Source organism: Mya arenaria, chromosome 3 (assembly GCF_026914265.1).
Source record: "Mya arenaria isolate MELC-2E11 chromosome 3, ASM2691426v1".
NCBI classification, from domain to species: Eukaryota; Metazoa; Mollusca; class Bivalvia; order Myida; family Myidae; genus Mya; species Mya arenaria.
Window position 1 is genome coordinate 16,123,305 of NC_069124.1, and position 26,151 is coordinate 16,149,455.

General features: G+C 36.7%; 1 protein-coding gene across 1 annotated transcript; it reads right to left on the bottom strand.

Annotated features, from left to right (window-relative positions):
• Positions 1-4,823: 4,823 nt before the first annotated feature.
• On the bottom strand, positions 4,824-25,536 carry LOC128227358 (acetylcholine receptor subunit beta-like 1). The gene is made up of 7 exons (XM_052937805.1): positions 24,655-25,536; positions 13,739-13,890; positions 13,465-13,509; positions 12,423-12,535; positions 10,160-10,331; positions 7,621-8,484; positions 4,824-6,391 (listed from the first exon to the last, which is right to left on the bottom strand). The coding sequence occupies exons 1-7, from the start codon at positions 24,782-24,784 to the stop codon at positions 6,200-6,202; spliced, it is 1,668 nt and encodes a 555-aa protein (XP_052793765.1). The 5' UTR covers positions 24,785-25,536; the 3' UTR covers positions 4,824-6,199.
• Positions 25,537-26,151: the final 615 nt, after the last annotated feature.

Below are 26,151 nucleotides of genomic sequence, written 5' to 3' on the forward strand. Positions count from 1 at the left end.
CGGGAAATAAAAGTTGTATTTCAATCAATGAAGAATTTTAACTGCCACTATTAAAATCTGATCTGCGTTTTCTTGAAATGGTGGGGATTGTTTTTCCTCCTATAAGAACATAAGAACTGGCAAGAATATATGAACTGGCAAGAACATAAGAACTGGCAAGAACATATGAACTAGCAAGACATAAGAACTGGCAAAACATAAGAACTGGCAAGAACATGAACTGGCAAGAACATACGAACTGGTAAGAACAAAAAAAACTGGCAAGAACATAGGAACTTGCAAGAAAATAAAAACTCGCAAAAACATATGAACAGCAAGAACATAAGAACTGGCAAGAACATACAAACTGGCGAGAACATACAAACTGGCAAGAACATAAGAACTGGCGAGAACATTCAAACTGGAGAGAACATACAAACTGGCGAGAACATACAAACTGGCAAGAACATAAGAACTGGCAAGAACATACAAACTGGCGAGAACATACAATCTGGCAAGAACATACAAGCTGGCGAGAACATACAAACTGGCAAGAACATACAAGCTGGCGAGAACATACAAACTGGCAAGAACATAAGAACTGGTAAGAACAAAAAAACTGGCAAGAACATAGTAACTTGCAAGAACATAATAACTCGCAAGAACATACAAACTGGCGAGAACATACAAACAAGCAAGAACATACGAACTGGCAAGAACATATGAACTGGCAAAAACATAACAAATGGCAAGAACATAAGAACCGTCAATAACATAAGAACAAGCAACGTTACGTACCCTGAAAACCACAGTCATTGTCAGTTGTCACTCATATCGCGTCTGAGGCTCGATCTACCAGAGAAGCGCAATTTGAATTGATCTTGAACTATATTCGGTATAATTCGATCGAGAAGAAACAGGGGTTTTATTCCCAATAATTGATGCTCTGTCATTCATCTAGTATGCAAATCTGGTCTGCACTTTCTTGAAATCATTTGTCAGGATTATTTTTGTTAATGCCGAAACTGTATTGAAATATCTAACGTCCTTTTTTGTTGTTGTTTTTTTTTCTTTGAAAAATGAAGCCAAATTTTAGCAAGGTTTAACCTCGTTTTCGGGTAAGACGCAATGCAAAACAATGACTTAGGTTAGCAAATATCATATTATGAAAAACAGTTCATACAATCTAAAGCAATACAAATACTTATTTTTGATAGCATAATGCATATAAACATAAGAACTAGTGTATTGACATGCCGGCGTTTGTCTCCGCATCGAGTGTCCATCTTCCCCAGTCAATTGTCACTCAAATCACGTCTGTGACTTGATCTACCAGAGAACCGCAATTTCCGAGATAATGAAGAAGCCAGAAATAATGAAGCAGGCGTATGTAAACTTATCTCCAGTTATGACAACTCCGTTGCTGATAAAATCCCTGCATCCATACAAATTATATATCTAATTTTAAATTATTAGGGGAAAATTATGTCTACCGCGAAATAACGAATCTCTTCAGCGTGATTGCTTGCTTTTTCATCTGTCAGATCTTATTTTCATCCTGTTGCTTTGTTATTTATTATGGTTTCAGCAGAATCAATGGACATGAACCTTCTTCAGTGCTATACAGTCGAACCCCGTTGGCTCGAACTCCCAGGGACCAGCACAAAAAACATCGAGACTCGTAAATTTGAGCCAAACGGGAATGCTTACATTCAGTCTCAAGATATCGATCCTTAACATCGAGTTCGAGCCAACGAGGAATTCGAGACAAGCGAGTTCGAGCCATCGGGGTTTAGACTGTTATGCGTTAAAAAGAAACTACAGAGACAAGCTTAGCATCAAAATGTTTCGCTTTAACCTTGTTTCATGAAATAACAGATACAGTCGAACCCCCTTGGCTAGAAGCCCTAGGGTCCAGCGAAAATACATCGAGCCCCATAAAATTCGAGTCAAACGGGAATGCTCACCTTCAGTATGGAGAAATCGATCCTTTACATCTAGTTCGAGCCTACGAGGATATCGAGCCAAGCGAGTTCGATCCAACGGGGTTCGACTGTATATTTTATGCGAGTTATTCCAATTAAAGTGTATATGTACTGTCAGAAGATATATACTTAGACTTATTATCCATATTTGGCTTAAAATTCATACAATGGAAACCACAGAGACAAGCCTAGCATCAAAATGATTCACTTTAACCTTGCTTCATGAAATAACGGATACAGTAGAACCCCGTTGGCTCCCAGGCAAAGGCGAAAATACCTTGAGCCTCGTAAAATTCGAGCCAAACGGGATTGCTCACCTTCAGTATAGAGAAATTGATCCTTTACATCTAGTTCGAGCGAACGAGGATATTGAGCCAAGCGAATTCGAGCCAACGGGGTTCGACTGTATTACGATTTCATTGCACCTATAAGCTGGGTTTAAAGGGGCACGTTATAGGTCTACCACTTTCTCGTTCATCAGACGTTTAATGATGACAAATCTGTTGTACACAGAGCAACATTGCTCGGGTGTCCCTTGTGATTGCGCAAGAGAAACGTATTAGTTTTAATGCATTGTTATGTCTACCTCATTTGACTTTAATGATCAAAACAAAAAAGATTATGAATTGTGCACAGATAAAAAGTGTTAGCGATAAGTTTGTTCTTTTTTTCCACTGGGGATTTTGCGGCCACGTAGGTATTAATTGCAAAACCCGTTAAGTATTGTTTTACATTTATCTTGAGTGTAAACCTATGTTGCACCTTTTTAACATATGTTTATGTTGTTCAATAAAGAGCTTTTGCATTCAGATCATATCTGAATCTGGTTGCATTAAATAGTCTTTATAAAACTTTTAAGTTCTATAAAAGTATTATTTCTATTCGCACAGATGCTACCATGGTGTATTTTGTTCTTGTTTATATACTCCTTGGGTTTTCTTGTGACTATTACTTTCTTTGTGCGCAAGGCATCACGGCAGCGGGCTTCACGCCAACGTCTTCGCCGTCTTCCGTGCAGTCACATTTCCGCTCTCTAACTATGGAAATTTTACAGACCTAGGTCCCAATGTGTATAAACAGGCAGACCGCACAACTTAAGCCAGAGTTATTGCCATTGAAGTGTCACATCTGATCGAAACTAAAAAAAAATAAGTCTAAATTTTGACAATTTTTGTTTATATTGAAAAGGGTTTTCAACGATTGTTATTATATATGTATGCGCGGGTGTGTGTGGATGTGTGTGTTTATATTTATAAAAAAGGTTTTTCGTAGTATCAAAAAACCTATTCATACCAATCCAATTTATCTAATGTAAGTTATGATATATGTGGGATTCATCGCTCATACTATATTTGAATGACTAAATTGATCGAGCATGGATCCTCCAGACATGACAATGGTTACATTTCCGTCTGCTTGTCTTGTCCCTGAACTTTACATTGTATTCCAGATGACTCGAGAACTACTTATAATAATCAATATTTCACCAATCGACAAGACATCGATACATCTCACAAATGCAACTCATGTATTACCCCTGATACGGGTAAGCCGTGACCGATGCCAATTTCGATAAATTTCACTCTATGGTATGTATATATACAAACTTTATCTTCAAATAGGTGTCAATTCGACTCGGGTCTGAGAGCAAGACGTACCTTTATCATTTCAAATATGACCCACGATGCTATTAAATCGTTAACTGTCTTTGTAATTATTATAACTATGATGTTATTAAACCAACGATTACGACGACAGATACTGGGCCAAGACCAGAAGCCGGAAAATAACTATTAGATAAACCAGGGACGAATCCAGGAATTAATGTTAGATGGGGCTTAACTTAGGGGCGCAACCTTTTAACATGCGCCTCTCCCTCAGAACCAAAAGTGCATGGCATAAAGTGTGTGCATGTGGATTTTGGGTTACTCCCTCAAGGACGATTTAGCAATTTGCAGTCGGAAATGATGCATTATGATTGTATTTTATTACTTTTTGCCCATATTGATATGAAAAGCAAACTTCGACGATATTAGAGGGGGCGCGCATCGGGTGCGCCCCCTTCTAAAACCGCTAGTGTAACCAACGCATTAAGACCTTGCTGAAAGTCAAAGAGTGACACTCAACTACATATCCTGTTCTTTTGGTATGTATGAGTATATTGTTTTAAAGCTGCACTCTCACATACTGAACGTTTTGACAACTTTTTTTTTATTTTTGTCTTGGAACGAGCCATTTTTTGCGAAAATCCATGAAAACCAGTTATATAAGACTGCTGACAAAAATTAAATCACAGATTTTTATATTTAAATTCAAAAAATGATGTTACATGCATTTTTCTTTAAATAATTATCTTATATAATTGGTTTGCAGATATAAGCGCAACAATTTGCTCTTTCCAAGACAAAAAATAAAAAAGTTGTAAAAACGGTATATCTGTGAGAATGCAGCTTTAATAGTAAGGCCAAAATAAATTAATTGCTAGATTTTCATCCGTTTTGTAAATAATGGGGGGGGGGGGCGGTGGGTGGTTGGTAGTTTATTTTTATTTTTTAATTTAATGAATGTTTTCGTGCTTTTCTTTCAGCATAATGGACCATATAAATATGTTTCTAGACGAGCCACGATCGCTACTATTATCCTTTTTGAAAAGTGATAAACATCGACACCGTAGGTATGAATGAACGCCGTTCCCTGACTGTACCGGGCTGATACGGAAATACAGACCCTAGTTCAACATTTTATTTGAGTTAATAACATTTAAGGGGCTGCGGGAAAAAAGAGCGGGCTGGGATAAAAACCTCTTGAGCAATTACTTTATAGTCGCTTAAGAGGAAACTAGAAACAATACGCAGAATATAAAATAGACTCTTTATATTCACAATATCAACAATGCATTTCAACATGCATAGTACAAATATTAATACAGTGGTTTACTTAGTATGTTAATTGGCTCTAATAATTATATTTGCATAGGTGAATGCCAGTAAACATCTGTACAAAATATCAAGATCATGTATTACAGTTAAATAACAAAATCCATATCAAAACCGAGGAAACTAGCTACACATGTATGGTTTGACAGAGATTCATTTAAGTACATGAACATATTTTCGGACAACGATTGCTCTTGTTTGAAGGGAACAACTTAACTAAATAAAAAAAGATTGTAATCTGATTATCAACAAACTTAACTCATCTAAATAATAATGCGCTGACCAATTTCTCAGACCAAATGAACTATTTTTCATTAAAGGCATAGTTTAAGCCTTCTATAAGTGACCCCCCCCCCCCCCCACCACCAAAAAAACACCGTGTATTTTTACACAACCTCTGTTAATTGATCTTAATCTTATTGCCTAATTGTCTTATCAGATTTCAAATCTGAGTATCCTGCTGTGCAGTTGTGGATGTTTTATTATAAAAAAATAGACCCTAAATGACCCTGAGCCAATAAACGATACACAGGAAAGTGGCCCCTACTACGACACCAGTGCAATTAGCAGGAAATGCACAGCAGGGAATTATTATGCCAAACATTACTTAAACTAGGCCTTGAACTTATCTCATTTAAATAATAATGTTGTGACCATTTTCACAGACCAAATCAACTATTTTTCATTAACTTAACTCATCTAAATAATAATATGCTGACCAATTACTCAGACCAATTTAACAATTTTTCATTAACTTAACTCATCTCAATAATAATGTGCTGACCAATTACTCAGACCAATTTAACTATTTTTCATGATTAAAAATTAGCAGCATTTAGACACATCCATACAATGGAATTGACAAATAATCATCGCTGAGTTGTCTATATTGTTCAATCAATCATCACTTAATTCGGAACTCCTTGGCCATTATTATCAAAAACAACCTCGGAAATATGCCGGTACATCAGTTGAAGTAGTTCGTATTTTTTTTAATTAAATAATGAATTAAATGTAGTGTTTTAGAGTTGTATTTATTGATCTAAGTTTAAATTGATTGCAAGTGAAGTGTATTAATGCAAACATAATTAAGATTCCCAAGAGTTAAGTCATAAAGTTTAACTGCTAAAGAAAATTAGTGCGCGATCTACTTGCAGCGGACTTAAACGTACCGCTTTTCGAGTATGTAAACCGTCCAAATACATCCGAGGTTGTTTTCGATAAAAATGGCCGAGGAGCTCCAAATATCATCACATAACTGACGATTAACACTGTTTCCAGAAAGCAACATATGAAATGTCAAGTAGGCGGTTGTTTAGCCCTGTCCCAGTTTGCATTATATCTAGCGAGAATTTCATCCTGGTTGATCTTCTCGAAGATGTGAGGAGCCTTGAAGAAGATGCCCAGAGTCCCAGTAAAAGTGACAATGAAGAAAATTGTGAGCAGCAATCTGTCAACCACTCGGGCAATATATCGCCAGTCATCTATCACCTGCAATGGCAGTGAGGAATAAAGTCATTATCGTCAAAAAAACGCAACAAAGATAGACATATCTAACGTCTGAATATAATAAGTAATATGCCTCAGTAATAATTGTTATACAGTGGAAACTCACTAAACCGGATCTCCACAAAACCGGAATCCTCGGGATTCCGGACTTTTTTCAGAGCCCCGGTTTTCCCCTTCTGTTTTCAATGTAAAATAATCCTTACAAAACCGGAATCTCGGAATTCCGGATGTAGTTGTTGTGAAGCTGAATTAGTAACAACAGTAACAATGTGTTTCTTTGGTGGTGGTGGTGGTGGTGGTGGTGGTGGCGGTAGTTGAGGAGGAGGAGGAGTAAGGGTAGGAGTAGTAGTAGTAGTAGTAGTAGTAGTAGCAGTAGCAGTAGCAGCAGTAGTAGTAGTAGTAGTAGTAGTAGTAGTAGTAGTAGTAGTAGTAGTAGTAGTAGTAGTAGTAGTAGCAGTAGCAGTAGCAGCAGCAGAAGCACTAGTTGTAGTAGTAGTAGTAGTAGTAGAAGTAGTAGTAGTAGTAGTAGTAGTAGTAGTAGTAGTAGTAGCAGTAGTAATAGTAGTAGTAGTAGTAGTAGTAGTAGTAGTAGTAGTAGTAGTAGTAGTAGTAGTAGTAGTAGTAGTAGTAGTAGTAGTAGTAGTAGTAGCAGTAGCAGCAGCAGCAGCAGTAGTGCGCTAGTAGTAGTAGTAGTAGTAGTTGTAGTAGTAGTAGTAGAGGTAGTAGTAGTAGTAGTAGTAGTAGTAGTAGTAGTAGTAGTAGCAGTAGCAGTAGCAGTAGCAGCAGCAGCAGCAGTAGTAGTAGTAGTAGTAGTAGTAGTAGTAGTAGTAGTAGCAGTAGCAGCAGCAGCAGCACTAGTAGTAGTAGAAGTTGTAGTAGTAGCAGCAGCAGTAGTATCAATAGTAGTAGTAGTAGTTGTAGTAGTAGTAGTAGTAGTAGTAGTCGTAGTCGTAGTCGTAGTCGTAGTCGTAGTCGTAGTAGTAGCAATAGTAGTAGTAGTAGTAGTAGTAGTAGCAGTAGCAGTAGCAGCAGCAGCAGTAGCAGTAGTCGTGGTAGTGATAGTAGAAGTAGTAATTGTGGTAGAAGTTGTAGCAGTGGTTGTAGTAATAGTCGAAGTACATATAATTCTTACTGTAGTTATAATAAGAGAAGAGGACGGAGTAGTACTAACTGTAAAAAAAAAGTGTGAGAAATTTGTTTTCTTTACTTACAGTGTGATATTCGTCATCTTTCTTTTGATGTTTCTGTATAAATGATATGGATTCAGCAGCCTTGAATATCTCCGGTGAGAACTGAATGTTAGGTGCATCCACTGGGACATTTTCTGTGAAACTCGTCTCCGCTGTGTCGGGAACACGTCGGTCTGTCAGCCTACAGTTCGGGTGGTGCGTCTCTATCATACTTTCAAGACGAGACCCACCGATAGATTGAGCAATACCACTGATTTGTGTATTAGGCACCGAGTGTATCGTTGTACTATGAGTCAAATCTGGATGACCTTTTGGGTCCTTCTTATTATCTTTTTTGCCCCGCCAACGTTTATCATGATCGGGGCGTTTCATGAATAACAGTCTTGGAAGCCAATTAAGAAGAAACACTCGCATCCATCGAGGCATCTGATGCGTTCTTGGGGTCCTGTAGTTGCGATTTATAACGATCACGGTGCTAATAATAGCGAGTATGTTCATTATAAATGTAAATAACAGAAACTGCGATATGAGTGGAATTGTCAGAGATGGTGGAAGAATTTTTGATATCAGCAAAAGAAACACAACCAAAGCAAGCAAAATGGAAATACACAGAGTTATCTTTTCGCCAGCGTCGGCCGGCAGTATAAACACTGATACAGTCACAAAAGAAATTAGAACGCATGGAATTATTAGGTTCACTGTGTAGAAGAGAGTTTTCCTTCTCAGTTTGAGTTGAAATGTGACCATGGGTTTATATTTGTTGCCCACGGGTACGCGGACGATATCTGCCTCCCCGCTGACAATGTCCCAAGCCCCGTTCTCTAAGTAGTCGCTTACATCAAAGTGAGTCACATCCAGGAAAAAGGCAAATTGTAATTGTTCTTCCTGTAAGAAAATCAAATATTTACATGATGTTGAATCCAGCCAATAAGTAAGTTAGTTTTCCAACACAAGTAATAGCTTCATTAACAATAATGTAAAATGGTGATGCTTGTTGACGGCAATGATTTTGTTATCATTGGAAATGCATTTGCTTGAATAGTATAAATATCTTAAATAAATTACCGAAAGTACATACAAGATACAAGATACAAGAATCTTTATTTAAAGTCGGGTATGTGTTAACAAGAAACATTAGCTCAATAAGCTTCTTTCCGACATGAATAACAGACATACATAAAATGTCTAAATAATTATAAAAAAAATGAGCTTGTGACCTGGAAATAAAAGCATATAGGTTAAAATGAACAAAAAATGGAACAAGTATTTATAGAAGCCGTTCGTTATCATATGCATGCATACAGTTACAAATAGTAAATTGGATTAGAGTATTAAAATCATTGATAACATCAACAAGTTTTCCCGGCTGTACGGGGAATCCACACGCACGGGTCCGTTGACATAACACTGTATAATGGTTAGATATTTCAAGAGTATAACTGAAAGGATAATTGTGTACATAAAATTAGCAAAATGACATTGTACATTTGGACACCAAAGTGTTTATATTTGCTCTTTATTTCAACTCAATTCAAGCGCATAAAAAGACCAATTTTGAAATATTTGAGGGCCTAAAACTTTTTTTGGTTATATACATTTTGGTAAATAATGAACATTTCATTTTTGTTCACACAAACCTCTTAGAAATTATGTAGAAATATTAATGGGTCACCAGGCAAACAAAAATTCTCTCATAACTAGGCAATTCTTAAATAGGATACTTTATCATTAAGAATGTCAACTTTTGCGGGTGTTTAAAGGTCTGCCTACTACCAGTCATCCGATACACACTCCCTGCGTCAGATTTTGCGTTGACAATGAATCAGCCAATGAAGTTGTATTCTCAGTCAGTTACATGAAATGAAGTAAAACCTTAATGATTAAGGAGGGCTCATTCGCTACACTCATTCCGCCAATTCTTAATCATTAAGAATGTACTTCATGTCATATAACTAATACAATTATCACGCGAAACAACAATTATTATAGATTAACGGGCTCGCTTTCTAGTAACGCCACAAGATATGTCGCATGTACACAGAAGCTTTATGTACATTTAAACACGGTTTATCTGAACACCGTTTATCCGAAATTTTTGCTATTTCGGACTTATTTTTCGGTTGCGATTTTTTTTCTTCTTTGTAAACTCAAATTTTCATCAATAATCCGAAATTGTTTTTTCAAAATATCGCTACCATAGTTCCATTATTTCTACGAGTTGTTTATGTTTTATAGACAAAAAACTTGCAAACATGTTTAAAGAGTGATTTTGAGTAAAATGGCGAAGCCAAACATGTTTTATTATTAAACTTATATAGCTGAGCTGTTTGAAGCATAGATAGAAAAAAATATCTACTGAAACTAATATGAAGAATAAGATGTTTGACCTTGGGGATGCGTCATTTATGTCCGATTTTAGTTGAAATGAAGAACAAATAAACAAACCGTAATACCTTTATTTACATATTTGAAATCAGTCAACAAATACTTAAACTGAATGACGAGCACGTTCCGCAAATTATATTTGCAAGCAGTCGTAAGTTCGTAAACAAGTATTTACCGTAAACGTCCAGGAGCCAAATTTGAGATCACAGACTTGCTCATCAAAGGGGAAGTACTCTACGTCGATGAGACAGGAGCTTTTGTAGATGGCAGGCGGGATCCAGTTGACGTAGCCACTCTTGTAAATAACCACGTTGGACATGAACGACACCTCGTAGTTGCCATCAGCACTGTTTGTAAAGTAAAACAATATTAAAATATAATTAAAACTATAGGCCTACATGCTCACTACAAGGACATTCTTTTAGTTGTTTACAAAGGGGATATCATAGACTATGAGGGAAAATGGTTTTGTAGACCATGATTTTACGAAAGTGTATCATCTCATAAACATTTTAAGACATGTCTACACCTTGGTCGTTGGGGCGTTTGAAAACTACAGCATTTTAAAATACATTACCAAACAAATTTCAACGTTCGAGTATAATTTTCACTTGTACATGGAAGACACAATGTTGATAAAACTAAAACTAACTACTTAGGGTAACGTAGTTTAAATGTCCGATACTCAATTATTCCCCCTCTCTCAGAGCGTAAACATATCTAAAACTTATTTGGTGGTGATTTTCTTAAGCTTTGGAAAAATCATTACCTTCAAAATTGCCCCTGGGGGGAGGGGGGGGGGCAGGGTCAATTGACAGCTGAATGTCTATCAGACTGAACACAATTCAGGCCATTTTGATGACATTTAAAAAGAAACTACAGATATCAAACTTAAATCTTGGTGCGGATATTTGAGCATTACAGAACAGGTCCAAATTGCTCAAAACAGGTTAAGTCCTTTATAACCAGATTAAGGTTGTAAGCTATTTTTGGTTTGATAAAATATGTGTTATATACAATCTTATGAGTTCTTGGACTTTAAAACGAAATTATCTTTATGTATCGCTATTTGCCAGACTTTATGTAATTTCAAAGGGTTGGCTTAAAAGTTTAAAATGGTCAAAAATAATTACTGTTGAATACAGGCATTTAACAAGGTGTCTCATAGTTGTCTTGTGGCGTTATTTCTCGTTGAATGTCTGTCATCATGTGGCGTTATTTCTCGTTGAATGTATGTTGTCATCTGGCTTTAATTTTCGTTAAATGTATGTTGTCATGTGGCTTTATTTCTTGTTAAATGTCTCTGGTCTGATGACGTTTTGTCTCGTTAAATGTATGTTGCGTTTTGTGTTATTTCGCCTTTAATGTGTGTTGTCGTGTGGCGTTATTTCGCGTTTAAAGTCTGTTGTCGTGTGGAGTTCTTTCTCGTTGAATGTGTGTTGTCATATGGCGTTATGAATCGTTGCATGCCTGGGATCTTGTGAGGTTATTTCTCACTGAATGTATGTGGTCTTTAGGCGTTATTTCTCGTTGATTGTATGTGGTGTCTCGTTTAATGTGCTCTTAAGGAGTTGTTCGTCTTGGGGCGTTGTGTCTCGTTTAATGTGCTCTTAAGGAGTTGTTCGTCTTGGGGCGTTGTGTCTCGTTTAATGTGCTCTTAAGGAGTTGTTCGACTAGGGGCGTTGTGTCTCGTTTAATGTGCTCTTAAAGATTTGTTCGACTAGGGGCGTTGTGTCTCGTTTAATGTGCTCTTAAAGAGTTGTTCGACTAGGGGCGTTGTGTCTCGTTTAATGTGCTCTTAAAGAGTTGTTCGACTAGGGGGGGGGGGGGCGTTGTGTCTCGTTTAATGTGCTCTTAAGGAGTTGTTCGATTAGGGGCGTTGTGTCTCGTTTAATGTGCTCTTAAAGAGTTGTTGGACTAGGGGCGTTGTGTCTCGTTTAATGCGCTCTTAAGGAGTTGTTTGACTAGGGGCGTTGTGTCTCGTTTAATGTGCTCTTAAAGATTTGTTCGACTAGGGGCGTTGTGTCTCGTTTAATGCGCGCTTAAGAAGTTGTTCGACTAGGGGCGTTGTGTCTCGTTTAATGTGCTCTTAAAGAATTGTTCGACTAGGGGCGTTGTGTCTCGTTTAATGTGCTCTTAAAGAATTGTTCGACTAGGGGCTTTGTGTTTCGTTGAATGTCTTAAGACTTATGGCTTTGATAACTCGTTGAATGTTAGATGGGCTTTATTCCTTATACTTTTAAACAAGCTTTTGTTTATATTTGACTGTTGGGCTGGTACCTTAATTTGTTGAGTATTGAATACGTTTTCTGATGTTGATTATACTTTTACCACACCCTGTTGTTTGTAAAGTAAATGATAGGTTATATGGAATATAAAGTGTTCATTTGATGCTTTTATACAATATAATACTATTAAACCGCAAAGGATTGTATTACTTGTTAAAGAGAACAACATCCGGTCTCCATGCATATTCAGGGTTGATTCGAATAGCCTCAATTTCATTGTAAACGTCATCGTCCTCCCATTTTAGCTGAAAATCCGTCCAGTACTGAAAATACAGGGAAATAGTTAAGCTGCACTGATAATGTCAATAATTGTGATATATTTTTTTATATCTTTAAACGTTACGCCATTTAAGTCGCTTGTTGTTTTCATTATTTGTTAAAAATATTAATATAGTTCATCGGTCGTAATGCACTACTCTTCTACAAATAAATAAAAATGATCCTCTCCTCAGTATATGACTGGTTTATGCGGAAAGCCGGATTGAAGTAGAATCCTTCAATTTGATGAATATTATTTGGTAGCAGGGTGTATGTTTAAAGAGTAAAAACTAAAGGCTGCAGACCCATTTTCACACTGCTCCGAACTAGTTTTAGTTTGAGATAAATCATATTCATAGTGGTCGTAAATATCATGCTGAGAAATATTTTGACTTAAATGTTTAATTAATGGTTAAATGTTGGATTTATGAAAGGAATAAAAACCACAAAAAAGGTGTTCATATTCACACTTGTCTTTAATATTACGTTGACAAATATTCTCATCGGATTCCACGAAGAATGGATAACGCTTTTGAATTAATAAACGCAACGTTTTTCTTAATTTGACCTAGTGACCTAGTTTTTATCCGAGATAACCCATACTCGCACTTGCCTTTATATTTCTGAGAAATAAGCTGACGGAGTTTCTTTACGATTAGAAGAATACTCAATAGTTTGTAATAGTAATAAGACACTTCAACAGTAAATGTTGTCTTAAACTTTGACTATATGACCTAGTTTTTGACCAGAGATGATCCATTTTCACAGTGGTCTAAAGTAAAGTCAATATAAGAAGACAAATATTCTGACCACGTTTTCTGAAGATCGGAACATTAGATTCGATAAAAATAATTCGGCAAAAAATCAATAAGCGCCCAAAGAAGCTATTATCCGTCTTAATGTACAATGCAATGAACTAAGACTTAACCCATACCAGTTGAAGCCAGACGTTCGTTTTCATGATCTGATTCTTCTCATCCTGCAAAAAGGTAAGACATATACTAAAGGCATATAAATGTTCAAATTGTTATATCAAACGCACTCAACATGATGTTAAATTATTTAACGGACTTGCATGGATGGGGTATTCTCTTGATAGATTAGTTAAGAATCGTACAAAGTATAATTATATTAAACTATCGATAGAAACAAAAACTCTTATAAGTGTACAGGAAATCCATTGCATTGCAGATCCGACTAGATCTTACCAAGTTAACTATCTGGGACAACTGGACGCTGAAGTCTACATCGACAGTATTTGAAATATTGCTGACGGGCCTCACAAGCGGGCTGTAGTTGGCGGGATCGAACAGCTTTTCCACGAGACACTCGTACTTCTGCTGCTTTGTAAACTCGCCACCTGAAAAAAATTTAAACATTAATTTAAGATTGTATTGAAATGAAAATAAATGATAGTTGTAAGGTCTGGTTAACCCTGAGAAGGACTAAAAGTTGCAATGTTCTCATAGACAACGCATTTTATTGTTCGTTGATATAGTCTCTTATAAGTAAAACTTGAGTGGTTGTGTACATGTCATTGTACACAACAACTTTTTTACACTCCGCCAGTCTGTCTGTCTGTCTGTCTGTAAATGGTTCAAAGTAGCCTTTTGTGAAGAGGTTTTGAACACATGGCTTTCTGTAACGTAATGTTTCATTTTTATTCTTCGTAATGTTCCATTTTTATTCTTCGTTATGTTCCATTTTTATTCTTCGTCTTTGCAACATGATCTTATGAAGTGTCTACGGTGATGTGCAAATTGTACATAACACATGTTTGAGGGTTTATATACTCGTTTATTTGCGATTTCTACTTGTTCGCAATTGAGACGAAAACAAACAGCTACTTTATGTACAGCACAACAATAATTGCTATTTTGTTTCGCTTGTTCTGTAAATACACATATTGAACAAGAATAGTTTATGGCAGTTGTGTGTTGGCGATACTGTAGAATGCACATAATCGTAAATTGAAGTGAGTGGGAGATGCGTTATAAGAGCTTTACATCGCTTCTGTTATCAGTTAGATTCATTTACTTTGTTACACATACAAAGTACAGTCAAACCGACGTTTTACGTGAATTAAGTTTTTTTATCATTTAAATGCTTATTTTGTTGCTGCTGCTGCTGTTGCTGCTCCTGCTGCTGTTTTATTTGCTGATGATGATGCTGTTATTGTTGCTGTTGCTGCTGCAAGTGTTGTTGTTGTAGTTTTTGTTGGTATAACTTTTAATCTCATATGAACTGAAAAAAGTCCGACCTTAAATAACTTAAGTGAAAATATTCAAAAGTTTAAAAGAACTTTTGGCACATGGTACGTTTTAACAACTGGACAAAGAAAACACAAATTGGTGCTAATAATTTCTTAGTAAACATTGACATCTAAATATAACAGTAATGTGAACAGCGATGAGCTAAGAACAAAAACCGTTTTAGGCAAATGAGCTGTATGCATTCAAAAATAACATGGTTTTATGTGGCGCCCTTACAACCAAAAAGAACATTCTAATAGTGCTATCAATTTTAACAAGGGATCATTTTTAGGCTGCATAACGCAAAAATTTGAACCGCTAATCGAAATCAGGTACCGTGAGATCAATTTTTCGACATCACATGTTAAAAAAAATGCGTTGGAGTTAAAAATGGAACGTATGGTGTTATGCGGTTTAAAATAGTTCGAATTGAAAGACCCCTTTATTTCAATACGTTCATAAGATTGCAACGCTTATGTGAATTGAAAGAGACCTGAATAATCTTAAATAAGTCTTGCAGAGAATATATATATTCTAACCAAGAAAATGGAAATGTATTGAATAAAAGACCCTGCCTTGTTGTACCTATTACAAATAGTGAAAACGTCCTTAGCCAAAATTGGGATTCATTTGATTAACTTTACATTAGCAATACACTCAAAAGATGAATGAAATGTTCACATATCCGAGTACATATAGGTTTATTAGTTACTGTTATGAACATCGCTAATTGTTAAAAGTTCAAGACTTTACAATACCTATTCTTAGGTAATAGCAGGCATTTATCGGTTACAGTTTGAGGCCACTTGGATTTTTACTGCCTGTGAATGGTAACTACAGTAAAATCATGATTGTTTAGACTACAGCCTTTCAACACATCCAGCACTTTTTTCGTTGAGTGCCCTTAATCTAATCGTTCGGGCGTGCCTAATTTAACAACCCTAGCAGATGAAGTTCTTTGTTTAGAAAATGCAATGTACCCATGTTTGTATCCAAACACACAATCTATTCTAGAGTCTAAATGTATCTTTGGTGTAAAACCCACCGGGTAGAAATGATTATAAACGCATTCGGGTGTTTCAAATTCGCTCTGCAGGTGGCGTACTTATTGCTAATTGCCACAGACAATGTTTATAAGTAATTATTCAACAACAATAAACCCATTATGAACTTGAAAGTTTTAGGAATTCCGAGTAACGGTTTGTTTGGTACTCAGTGCATTAGCTTGAAAACTGTCAAACTTGATTTATTTTTCCTAAAAGTATAAGTTCTAAGAATTAGGTTTATGGGAAGTGATAATGCAAGAATAAAGGTACTGGCGAGATAAGATGTTCTTTGTTGATGCTCTGACGGTAGGACTCAAAAGAAAACTTATTGTTTTGTTTTATCATGTATGACCTCTATTCCTAAGCCAATTCTGAAGAGCGGCATTTCCTTTATTATACACACACTCAATCACCTTTCAAATTAACATATTTCCAAACCAAAAGAATGCTTGATTCAAGCAAAATGTAATATTCAATAAACTATGTTTTACATACATATATATTTATTATCTCAAAATATATGTTTATATAGTTCGATTGTGAAAGTCATGGCTTGTCCTTGTTATATCCATTGTTTTATAAAAAATCTTCCGAGCATTACAATGAGTCAAAAAATGGTGAGGAATGCCAACAAGTGGGAAAAACATTATTTAAATTATTTCCTGGCTACAAAATGGCTAATATCCGTTTCTAAAATAGCTGCAATCACCACAAAGCCATAAGACAATGTTGATTGGGTAGTGCTGACTTTTTTGACAAAAACAAAACATATTTAAAGCCAAACACTTCTACGATTTCTTTTAACTTGTAATGTTCTGTGATGAAATGAGATTGAGAATTGACTTGAATATGTTTGTGATATTAGGATACGGGCTAAACTGTCGACAGCTGTATTACTTTGAAACTAATATAATCGTTGGAAAAAGAAGTCCATAGAAACTGCAAATGTGTTCTTGAAAGTAAACTGTGGAGGTTCTTTTGAATTATGTCAGGTATGAAGTGTATATATAGCCAGGAAATAGCATTGATACATTACAAAATACTCAAGTCTTTGCTGTAGGGTGTTTTTATTCTGATCTTAAGGTTTTAAACAACATGTTCTTTTGAGAGAGAAAAATTACGTTTTTCAATAGCTTTATAATGTGTTGATGCCGAGATCATAACTTATGTCTTAACTAACTGATTTTAAACCAAGAACTACTCTTTGCAAAAGCATGTTCTTTCAAAGAACATATTGATAAGGAAAAACATGTAGGCAAATACTGACTGCACATGAACCTAGTTTATTATTGTTGGGTTATAACTGAAGAAAATGTAATTCCTCTAGACTTACTTTTCTTAAGTATGTATAGCAAACATAATACACAAGAAAATCCGCTTCATAACAGTAAAACATACACAATTTTGAACCATGTCATGTTGTTATTTGGAAGGTGAGATTGAGAAAAGAATTCAGTGTTTCGTAGTAACGGGGGCTAGGCAAGCCTTATGAAAGAGTCTACGTATGAGTAATCCGTTTCACCTATCAAAGCACGCACACACACACGCACGCACGCACGCACGCACGCACGCACACACACACACACACACACACACATTTGCATGATGCGAAATCACGTGACTTAGAGGGCTTCTCACATGGGTCACCACGGGCTACAACCGATATTAATAAAATAAGTAAGTGATGTTAATTTCTAAACAATATCTTTGACAGAAAAGATATTCTTAGCCTATACAAGAACATGTTTTATTTCCAGTTTCTACACGTGTGAAATAGGTTAGAGTTTCAATGATTGAATCCTTGGCCAAAATTTCAAATTCACTGAATTTTGTAGAACGATACAACGCTAAAAGATAATTTAGAAATTAACGCCACTAAGTTGTTTGTCTATATCGGCTGTGGCCCGTTTTGACCAATGTGAGAACCCCTTTAGGTCACGTGTTTCCTCATCCTAATTTGGTTGGATGTGATATATCTGGACAGTAGTATGAAAAGTTATGACAGATCTGGCTGGGCTATCCCTAAGACACAGAAAACAGACACTACACGAATACTTGCCCGATTAAATAAGGTTACTCATAATCTCCCAATTTGTCTCACCTTAGAAACTACGAAGGCTATCGGATATAAAGAAAACATTTCTGACATGAACCGTATTCTGCTAATTAACAATCAACAGAATCACAGTGCATGTTGTCTAAACAAATAACGGTATGATTATTAACAAGATTTCTGTATATAAGCGTCGAGTTCGCTGTCCGGCCGAAAATGACAGACTGTGTAATACGTCTGTAGTGATCAGTGGGTGATGCTGGCCATCACCAGTGCGTCGTGTCCGGTGACATAAGCATTGTTTGCCTTTGATTAGGGCTTATTTCACATATAAATAGATGGCAGATCACCAGATAAGCCATATGTTTTGTATGTGTATCGTGTAACGATCTGTTGTTCCTGGTCAAGACTTTAACTGTATTTGATTTATGGTATCTTATACGTCATTATGTGTCAGAGAAGGTTCGATATACAATAGTTTTGCCTCCTAAATGTTTGCCTTTGAAAATATTTTCCTTGAGGATTAAATCTTTTAACACATCCACGATATACAACAACTGCTTTACATCAACGGAACAAATATAATCACTTTTTATCATACTTTGTTTGAGTATAAAATATGTGCATTGCAATTTAAGAATTTAACCTTCGATATGAATGGAACTCGTGCCAAATGGTCGAAATATCGCTTTTACACTTAGATAACTGCATTCCATTTTGTCAGAGTTTTTGTAAGACGATATATACCCGGCTTCTGCTGGTATTTACAGACAATTTGTAACTCAAAGCAATGTTAAAGCAAAATAATTGTCTGAAACTAAAGCTGTTCTTAATTTGTTTAAACAATGTTACTAACATACGTTGTTCTTGTTACATATTGTGTAATGTAAGTTTGATTAATTCCTTGGTATTTGAATGGGATTCTGTACGTTCGTGCCATGCGGACTTCATGTAGAATATTTCAACTTATATAAATAGGTTTGCTTCACCAAATTATTGTTCAATTTGTTAAAATATTTGGATAAACTACATTTTTCCACTGAAATCCTTTAGATCGGTTAATCGATTTAATCCGCAAGTATATTTTACTTTATATTGGATCAAAGAACTCATTCAACTCGTGTATAAGTTTCAGCCAAATAAAAAAGTGTATAGTTCGTAATGATATGTATTTATGGATTAAAAACGGTAATCAACAAGCATATACATGTTATAAAACACGCCTTCTGCTTTTCAAATCTTTTTTGATGATCCATATGTTTTTAACATTTTGTCGGTTCATCGGGTAAATACTATCAGATGGCTTCTCAAGTACGCCACATAAAGTGGACAAAATACAACTGAGAAGAAAAATGAAACACTTCTCACCTAAAGTATAGCTTTTACTTATAATTGCTCAAATGATTTTCTAACGCGAAAACTCGTTAAGGTACACTCAAATTATCATCTCAAAGTGATATCATCTTTTAGAGAAGCATTTATGAATTTGTGAGTTTTTCTCAAAGGTGTGGACTTGCGTCCTTATGGACCAAGGAAGTCATTACGATGAGGTTTATTAATTATAATGTTGGAATACTGTACTATTGTGTACACGTTTTATCTAGGTACCCGGTCGAGTCGCAATCACATATCAGCTATACAATGGAAAATACAGGGACAAGCCCGGTAGCCAATTAACCGAGACCATTTTTACAGGCTGGAGAGTAAGAGTGGTCTAGTGGTATATGTGTCCTCCTCTATCCCAAAAGGTCTGTGAGGAGTTCGATCCAAACAAGGGGTAAATTCTCATGGATACCAGTACTAGTTTGTACCAATAAAACGGACACGCGCGTGGTTATAAAAGTCGTCGGCTTATGGTCACAATCGAGCTTAAAGAAATAAGCATAAACGAACGGCTAGAGGTAAAAGGGAAATAGGTGTTCACTCGGTCAGGGAAACAAGTGTTCACTCGGTCAGGAAAACAAATGTTCACCCTGAAAGGAAAATAGCTGTTCTCTCGGTCAGGGAAGCAAGTGTTCAATCGGTCATGGAAACAAGTGTTCACCCTGAAAGGAAAATAGGTGTTCACTCGGTCAGCGCAGCAAGTGTTCACGCTGTCAGGGAAACAAATGTTCACCCTTAAAGGGAAACAGGTGTTCACTGGGTCAGGAAAACAAATGTTCACCCTGAAAGGGAAACAGGTGTTCACCCTAAAAGGTAAACAGGTGTTCACTCGGTCAGCGAAGCAAGTGTTCACTCGGTCAGTGAACAGATGTTCACAGTGAAAGGGAAACAGGTGTTCACTTGTTCAGGGAAACAGGTGTTCACTTGGTCAGGGAAACAAGTGTTCACTCGGTCAACAAACACAGGTGTTCACTAGGTCAGCGAAACAGGTGTTCACTGGGTCAGAGAAACAGGTGTTCACTAAGACAACAAAGCATATGTCTACTCGGTCAACTACTTAGGTGTTCACTCGGTCAGCGAAATAGGTGTTCACTCGGTCAGCGAAACAGGTGTTCACTCGGTCAGCGAAATTGGTGTTCACTCGATCAGGGAAACACATGTTTACCCTGAAAGGAAAATAGCTGGTCACTCGGTCAGCGCAGCAAGTGTTCACTCGGTCAGGGAAACCAATGTTCACCCTGAAAGGGAAACAGGTGTTCACTAGGTCAGGGAAACAAATATTCACCCTGAAAGGGAAACAGGTGTTCACCCAAAAAAGGAAACAGGTGTTCACTCGGTCAGCGAAATAGTTGTTCACTCGGTCAGGGAAATAGGTGTTCACTCGGTCAGGGAAAAAGATGTTCACTCGGTCAGGGTAACAGATGTTCACTCGGTCAGCGAAACAGGTGTTCACTCGGTCAGGGAAACAGGTATTCACTCGGTCAGGTTTTCACTCGGTCAGCGAAATAGGTGTTCACTCGGTCAGTGAAACAGGTGTTCACTCGGTCAGGGAAACAGGTTTCACTCGGTAAGCCAACCAAGTGTTCACTCGGTCAGGGAAACAGGTGTTCACTCGGTCAGGGAAACAGGTGTTCACTCGGTCAGGGAAACAGGTGGTCATTCGGTCAGCGAAACAGGTGTTCACTCGGTCTGGGAAACAGGTGGTCACTCGGTCAGCGAAATAGGTGTTCCATCGGTCAGGAAAATAGGTGTTTACTCGGTCAGGAAAATAAGTGTTCACTCGGTCAGGGAAACAGGTGTTCACTCGGTCAGGGAAATAGGTGTTCACTTGGTCAGCGAAACAGGTGTTCACTCGGTCAGGGAAATAGGTGTTCACTCGGTCAGCGAAACAGGTGTTCACTCGGTCAGGGAAACAGGTGTTCACTCGGTCAGCGAAACAGGTGACTCGGTCAGCGAAAAAGGTGTTCACTCGGTCAGGGAAATAGGTGTTCACTCGGTCAGGGAAACAGGTGTTCACTCGGTCAGCGAGATAGGTGTTCACTCGGTCAGCGAAATAGGTGTTCACACGGTCAGGGAAATAGGTGTTCTCTCGGTCAGGGAAACAGGTTTCCACTCGGTGGGAAACAGGTATTCAATCGGTCAGCGAAACAGGTGTTCACTAGGTCAGCCAACCAGGTGTTCACTCGGTCAGCGAGACAGGTGTTCAGTCGGTCATCGAGAAAGGTGTTCACTCGGTCAGCGATCCAGGTGTTCACTCGGTCAGCGAGACAGGTATTCATTCGGTCAGCATAATAGATGTCAACTCGGGATTGAATCGGTGCATTGGTAGCTAATCGTACACTTGTCCCATTATTAATTTATTATTGCAAAATGAGAGAATAAGCCTAATATCATATATATTGTATTTCGGCGACAGTTTTTAAACGGTTACCCTAAAATATATTTCTTAAAGGGTTACATTGAACCTGATTTATATTTGTATAATTTTGCTGTGGATTTTTCTGCCACAAAAAATAATAATACTTAGTATTATAATAATTAAGTAACTGGGTTTGTCTTTTTAATTTCTATTTTATATTTATACATAACTGTACATATCCAAAATAATGAATCATAGCTTTACCAGTTGCCATTTCATGTTTCAATAGGTTTAGTCATAGAGTAATTATACGTACAGAAAGAACACGACAAGCAATTGAGAAAATAATTATTTGAAAGTAATATTGTTTATACTCAGTTCCCCAAGATATTTGGCTCAGATTGTTGGCATAGCTTCTGAACAGTATTTGTTTATGATTCTGACGAGTTTATGCACCAATAACTCGTGCTTCCTGTAACATTTATTTGGCCTGCGTGGCTACTAGGGACTTACATATTTCTGAGAAAGGTAACAATATATATGTGTACATACATACAAGCGAAATAGTACGTGTGTATACACTTTACATGTCCAATGTTACTGAAAATACTCCATTACATGAAAATAGTTCTCTTATGACATACCTTTGATAATTTTATTGCATGTTCCTTATAATGTCATTTAGGTGCATTATGTACATATAACTGATAACATTATAAATAAGTGAAAACAAAGTAAAATATCAACTGCAAAACTGTAAACCAAAAAGGTTTTCCTGCATTCCAAGGGTAAGGGTGGTGAAGTATGAATGATTTGTTAATCTTCCTTCTAATTTGCTTGTGTTGCTTTTTTCTTGTTCGAATGTTCTCTGTACTGTAAATCTAAATGTCGGTACTGTAAATCTAAATATCGGTACTGTAAATCTAAATGTCGGTACTTTATATATAATCCTCGGCTCTATAAATCTTTATTTAGGTACCATACATCTAAAGGTCGACTTTTGGTACTATAAGGAACTTAAATATCGGTACTGTAAAATTGAAACCCCTTTTACCAAAATTCCGGTCTCCCTATCAGAACAGTATATTTAATTGTCGGTGCTGTAAATCTAAATACACGTACGGTTAGTCTAAACCGCGGTTCTATTAATCTTCATTCGGTAATATAAGTCTAAAATCTGAATATAGGTACCGTATCTAAATTTATCAGTACTATAAATGCACAATTCCAACTGAAAGTCTATATCTCGACACTGAAAGACAAAACTCCGTACTGTTAATCTAAATATTGGCACTGTAACTCTCAACCACGGTACTGTAAGTCTTAACATCGAACTGTACGTCCAAAAATCGGAACTAAAAGCCTAAATCTCAATACTGAAAGTCTAAACTCGGTACTGTTCATCTAAATATCGGTACTGTAACTCCCAACCTCGGTACTGTAAGTCTAAACCTCAGAACTGTAAGATTAAACCTCGGTACTGTAAGTCTAAACCTCGGTACATTCGGAACTCCTCGGCCATTTTAATCGAAAACAACCTCGGATGTATATGGACGGTTAAAGCGGTACGTTTAAGTCCGCTGCAAGTAGATCGCGTAGTAACTTTATTTAGCAGTTGAACTTTATGACTTAACTCGTGGGAATCTTAATTATGCAATAATACACTCACTGACAATCAATTTAAACTTAGATCAATAAATACAAGTCTAAACACTACATTTAATTAATGATATAATTTTTCAACTGATGTACCGGCATACATTCGAAGTTGTTTTCGATAAAAAATGACCGAGGGGCTCCGAATGAACTCCAGCACTGTAAGTCTAAACCTCAGTTCTATAAGTCTAAACCTCGGTACTCCATGTCAAAGCATGTAAGTCTAAACCTCGGTACTGTTAGTCTTAACCTCGGTACTGTAAGTCTAAACCTCGGTACTGCAAGTCTTAACCTCGGTACTGTAAGTCTAAACCTCGGTACTGCAAGTCTTAACCTCGGTACTGCAAGTCAAAGCATGTAAGTCTAAACCTCGGTACTGCAAGTCAAGGCATGTAAGTCTAAACCTCGGTGCTGTAAGTCTAAACCTCGGTACTGCAAGTCTTAACCTCAGTACTGTAAGTCTAAACCCCAGTACTGTAAGTCTAAACCTCGGTACTGTAAGTCTAAACCTGTAAGTCTACACCTCAGTACTGTAAGTCTAAACCTGTAAGTCTAAACCTCAGTACTGTTAGGCTAAACCACAGTTCTGTTAGTATTAACCTCTGTACTGCAAATCTAAATATAGATATATGATTTGCTTACGAGTTTTGCCCTTTTATATTAATCTAAGAACTTTATGTTGATAAGAATGCAATGGAAACTCCAGTGAAAAGCCAAAAACCAACAGCAGCAAACTAACTAGCAACAAATAGATCAACTGAGTACGAGTAGTGAGTATTCTTTGTGCTCTTTTTTCTTTTCATATATTGAATTGTATGCCATATATAATTCAAGACCGAAGCAGGACATTTTATTATCATATTGATTTCGTTTTATACAAATACTGAAATAATTTCGTAACGCTGCATACGTTTTACAAAAAAAGAGCATATATGAATTCTCATATGCTGAAGAAAATAATGTAGGATCATAGCCAATTATTTATTTATAGATATGCGTTTAACATAAAAAGTTTATTATAGTCTTTGATAGATATACAAGTTATGCATTTTACAAGCATTCTTAAGAGCCTTGCAGAATCTTGTTAACAGCTGTGAGGACACTTGACATATGAATTAATATCTTGCTTAACTATGTGTATTTTAATAAAATTGATGCAATAGAAAAGAAAAGCAATTGTCTGGTTAAATATCAGTTTCACCCTTCGATTAGGTAGGATATTCGATGAAATTTCCACTTGTATCTGTTATAGCCTAATTATGATTGCAATGAGGATAACACAGTCAAGCATATTAGATGACAGAAACACTGCTTGCGAATCTAATTAGCTTAGTTTCGTTGTATTTTAGAAGGAAGGGTAATAAATGTTGCTTACCCATGAGGGACGGATCACACTTGTTGACAAAAGCTTCGGCCAAGGCACACCAAACTACCAGAATCCACAGGTTACCATAGATGATCTCCTTCAATGCCCCTCCCACTGTATTGGCTCTTATTAAAGTCATGTTGCATTGTTCCCTCGTGTGTTTCCAGAATGCCGTGTCTTCGATGAGATTTCGGGTATCATGGAAACTGTATCAAGTTTGAAAGCAGTTTTAAATCATTCTGAATTATCATTTCATCAGTTTAGAGTTAATCTTGGTGATCACCAGACACAATATTCCACTTAATGACCTTCCCTCTGCGATGATTCTTGTGGGGCGATGCTATATAGGCATTTAGGTAATCCCTAGTAGAGCAAATACACCGCCATTAATATACATCTGAAAAAATAATCACTGTAGAAAAATTATCATTTACATAGCAAACACTTGAGTATTCGAATTGTCAGGTATTCAAGCCACTGAAAACTGCGTCTACTTTACATCGAATTCGATATCCAATTAATACAAAACCCCGAACACTATTCATTCAGTTTTCTTTACCTATAATACAAGGCACGGCATGTCTTAACGATGTCTCTACAATATGCCACAAATCACTGTAGGTTTTTATCAAATAAATCCAGCACTCGATCAACAACTGTTACCTTTGTTTGATCTGAAACACACGTTTTCTCGCGTGAACTCGATGCAGACGACTCTGTGTGTACATTCAATACATTAAATACAACATTCCTTTCCCTGACAAATTAAAACATTCAGTACACTTAACTATGGAACAATAAACTTCTTTTTTCATCCACATAATCCCATGAATACCACAATGAATATTCACAGATTCACGTAGAAATATTATTTACAAAACTATCCGTAAAGAGAAATCGTTAACAGCTATAATACCGTAGCTGCTTTACAGTAATAGTCTAGCTGGGCCGATATGGCACAAGCGGGGCGCTATACAGGTAACCAACTTCAGGTGTTCTGCCTGCGTTCAGCACTTCCACTTCGGCAAATGCTGAAATCGTCGGCTTCGCCTTGCGTCAATAATACGCCTGGTCTTTCCCCCGAACAAGTTGTTCACTACGGGAAATGTGTTACACTGACGGACATGGGATCTGTTTTTGTTTCTCTTTCATTTACTTTGTGTGCATTTTATTATTGTCTGGAATGACGATTCGATTATGCTGCAACATTTGTTATCTACGCTTGTATTGACTGACCGATTCATAGAGAGGATAGTTTTTCTTTTATCTTTCTTAAAAGTTTTGAGCTTAAATTAATCAGATTTAACCTTAATTATTTCGCTGGCTTTAGTTTTAACTGATATCTGTCAGAAATGACCGGCTTATCAACGAAGTTATAATACATAAACATATCTAATTCTCGTAAATATAATTATAATCTCGGCTTGTATTTTCATAGAAAAAAAAACATGTCAGAACAAAACAGTCCGTAAGGAAGTTTTGTTTTTCTATATGCTGTTTTAAAAA